Genomic DNA, 4,244 nt, shown 5'->3' with positions numbered 1-4,244 from the left:
AGACGCGAGAGANAGANAGAGAGAGAGAGAGAGAGTGAAAATGTAAAGTTCTAACAAAATGGAGATGAAAGAAATCGAGGAAAATCGTTTCTGAGACATTTTTTTTTGCCGGAGAGGGGGGAGGAAAGGTACAAGCAGCGGAGATGAATGCAGATATAATTTATGACCTTTCGCTTTTTTCTCGCCTTGACATCACGTCCGTGGCGGGTTAGGCGCATTGGAGACCATTGGAATCTTACTTTATTATTTATTTATTTTCTATTATTTATGGCTGTGCAACTGATTTTTTTTCTCTGGAAAGAGAAGAGGAAAATAGGAAAGTACGGGCAAGTACGGTTCATATTTCTTGTAACAGAGCTGAATTGATTTAATAAATAAATTCTTTTTTTTGTACTTTATGTTAACGTTAGTATTAGTAATAAAGTAGAATGGGTTCTAATTTATGGGGCTAGAGGGGAGCGCGGGGGCTACTCGTAGGCGCGAGGAGGAGGAAGGCGCAGGAAGGGCCCGGCGCTATCGATGTAAGCACAGGACCCCGGTTGAGTGTTTTACGTAAACATGACATGACCGCTATTTTTTTCGGCCGCCGCCGCCACCCGTCGTCATTCCTCTTCAAAAATATATGTCATAAATAATAAGATAGATAACAACAGACATAGATAACAAGAGTTCACGTTTTTTATTAACGCGTCGAGACAAAAAAGATGAGGAGTAAAAGAAAATACATAATAGTAATGCAATCAAAAAATTTTTTATTCACATTACACTTATTACACAGATTTTTTTCTCATTTTTTATTATATTTTTTTCGCGATCGACAGCATTCGAGTGCAATCGGTAGCTCGAACATCGCTAGCAGCGCTTTCTAGAAAAAGAGAAAATTTTTTTTTGATTACTATTCACTTTTTCAGGCGAAAATAAAATGCATTAGAAAATAAAATGCACTAATCACTCTAAATCTAAGTAAATCTAAGTAAGTATCTGCGATACCTTATGACTTATATTTTGATGATGATGATGATGAGGAACACGTTGGCGATTTTGATGCTTTTTCACCAGGATATTCCCAATATCTCGCTTTTTTCCTCGATGATAGTGGACTTGGTGGACCTGGTGACAAGGAACGGTACCCCTTGCATTCAACCGATTTTCGACGTATATTCTTTTATTCGATCCATGTCTTATCGCTCGCAACTAAAATTTACGATTGAATGAAAAAAAGATCGGTGTCACATGTCGCCACGCATTAAAAGAAGCGTTGGTGCTGTTTATATAAACATAATGAAATGTGAAAAATATAAACCAGAACCGCTCGCGATGTTGTCTTATCTACTTTTAAAGAAAGTGTGGCCCAATAGGCAAAAGGACAAAGAAGTCACAAATGAAAATATAATGGGTTATAAGCACTCAGTTTCACAGTTGGTATCCTGGAACACGAACGAATCGGTCATTTCAGTTATTGACAATAAGAATAATAGAAAAAGTATGGCTAACACTATCGTGTATTATGAACGTTGAGTATATAGCCAACGTAGTCGAGTATTAGAAACGTGGATCCGGAACAGTTCGCGAATATCAGAGACGAAGTGTTCGAAGAAAGTAGATTTTGAAGAGATAAAGATTAAGATTCCGCCGAAGAAATGCTATTCAATGATACTAGTTATGTTAGTGAACGAGTATGAAATCAATCGCGTAGAAAAATTCGTGTTGACTCCAGAAATCCGTACGTTGAACGCTCGTACTAAGCACTGTGTGATCCACGATTATTATACAACGAGTGGTACTTTAATTGTATGCATGATTCGTATAGCTGACATTAACGATATAGGAATGTAATATATCAGGGAGCATGAGACCGGTTCTTTCGGTAGGCTAGATGGCAGGTCGTGTACGAATTGCAGAGGATCTTTGTACAGTATATTCTCGTGCAGCATGTGCCCCATTCTGCACACATTGAAAAAAACTATTGTGAACAGTATTGTAAGTGAGACGCTACTGGAAAATATGTGGGAAGACTGTAATGTAAATGATGTATTGTATGTTCTCGGTAATCCGCAAAAAAGAGACATAGGTGTGCGAATATCGCCGATGCAATTCCTATGCGATCGAAAATTAGATGATGAAAAACAATGGAACAGTTATCAAAGAGTAATAAGCTCGTTTCTGACTGATCTTTACTCAACAGAAAGTGTACGATTATGAGACAAATGTTATGAGAACGATGAGTATGAAAAGAGACATTGGCGGAATAGAAATGTCAATGTAATAAAGAAAGATTATTATTGGGCGAAGAAAATCGAAAAAGAGTCAAGATTGGTGCATGTGCATTAAGATTTCCGCGGGTAATGAAAAGTGTGTCGAACTGCTGATTATTGACAATATATGGATAGAGTTTCGTGATCGCGATTTTGTGCTAAAACTGTTTTTCGATAGATGCGACAATCAATGCTTTGCGTGTGAACAATGCACTATCGCAAACGAACATAATGAAAACATGTTACAATAGAACGTTATGACATTCTAGGTATATCATGATGCTGCAACGTATGTGAACGAATCACGTGCAAGTGCTCTGTGGAAGAGTGCGACGTGATCTAAAGACTGTGAAAAGACATGGAAAATCATGAATATGGATATGGAACGCGAATTGCTAGAGCAGTGCGGCCAGATCATTACTCTGGAGAGCCACGCTTTGCATGGCTGCGACGAGTGCATCGAGCGGCCTCAAAGAACTTTGTTGTGCCAAGTGTCTGCGTCTCACTGTTGAACACAGACAATCCGCGGTGGCGAGGATCGCGCGACTTGCGGATGCAAAGTTGCAATTGGAGCAACGTTTCGTACATATTGGTGTCGAGTATGCAACGAAAGATCTCTCGTCTGACGAAACGCCGCGTTCGAGAATTATATATTGACAGGTGTGATGATAAACACTAATCACATCGCCGCGACGGTCTTTGGAAGACGTTGGCAATGTAGTTCTAGAGCGAGTGCGAGACGCTATAGAAAGACACGGTAGTGTAAAAGTAAACACCGCGATTAACAGTGAGTTCGCGACGAAAGATAAACGTGCTAATAAGAGCATAATTACAAAGAACAGTGAGATATACCGATTTACGCGAGTGGTATGAGCAGCACATCATCAAGCATCCTATCCTAGCATCGCTCGAAGAGTTCCAGGAACGCGACAGCGGGTGGGCATTCTCAATTTGATAGTAAACGTGAACAAATTAAATCCCGCGCGGGATGTCACATCGAAGTACCGCGGGAAATAGCGACGAAACAAGCGGTGATCAGTGTGCGTACGGACAATGCGTGCTTCGCGTGATCGGTGGTCGCCGCTCTGTACTTAGAAAAGTATACGAAGCGAGAGTCATCGTATCCACATTATACGACAGTGTTAAGTTTCACAGGTATCGAATTTCCAATAACTTTAAAAGACATTTTTAAATTTGAATGTTTAAACGCTGTGCCGATCAGTGTGTATGACATCGAAAATGAACAAGTCCTTTCTCTGCGGCTAACTAGTGACAAGAAGGAAAAACACATCATTTTAGATAAAAAATCTATCCCGTCTCGTGAGCTCATAGATTAGTGGAAAAAAGAACAAGAAATTTTTCTGCGATCGGTAAGTATAATAAGAAAAATCAATAAAAAAACAGAAATAGTGAAAAAAGAAATAGTGAAAAATGATTTCTCTATTATTTACAGGTGCCTTCATTACTTTAGTACGAACGAAAAATTACAGTCGCACGCAATGGACTGCCAGAAGATCAACGCGAGCAGATTGCCGAGCGTGGACGATAAGTGGCTTGAATTTGGGAATCATTGCAATAAGGAGCGCATCCCATTCATCATTTACATTGACTTGGAGTGTGTTCTACAGAAAATAAAACCCGATAAGGAAGATGCGTCACCGTATACGTATCAATAGTACGAGATATTAATATAGGATTACGTGCATTGCTTATACGATGACGATACGATACATTATCGTCATATCAGTTTCATCGCGATGAAGATTATATAGCATGGTTCGCGCGACAACTCAACGATTTGGCGCATCGAAAAATATCATATCCTCTAACTTGTCATAAAAACGTTGTCGAAAGAACAATGGGAAGCGTATCGTAACGCGACGCGGTACCACATTTGCGAGAAATTGTTCGCGTCGGACGACATGCGGGTTCGCGATCTCACCGGTAGATACCGTAATCTAGCGCATGCAAATTGCATCTTAATTATAA

General features: G+C 39.7%; 1 protein-coding gene across 1 annotated transcript; it reads left to right on the top strand.

Moving 5' to 3' along the window:
• Positions 1 to 1,281: 1,281 nt before the first annotated feature.
• Positions 1,282 to 3,931, top strand: LOC105622990. Its single transcript, XM_012204392.1, is given in 6 exon segments — positions 1,282 to 1,418; positions 1,527 to 1,832; positions 1,932 to 2,148; positions 2,655 to 2,837; positions 3,555 to 3,625; positions 3,709 to 3,931. Coding segments are annotated over 6 exon segments (1,137 nt in total).
• Positions 3,932 to 4,244: the final 313 nt, after the last annotated feature.

Source organism: Atta cephalotes (genome assembly GCF_000143395.1).
Source record: "Atta cephalotes unplaced genomic scaffold scaffold00051, whole genome shotgun sequence".
Lineage (NCBI taxonomy): Eukaryota > Metazoa > Arthropoda > Insecta > Hymenoptera > Formicidae > Atta > Atta cephalotes.
Note: the sequence above shows the minus strand (reverse complement) of the source record. Positions and strands in the feature narration are given on the sequence as shown.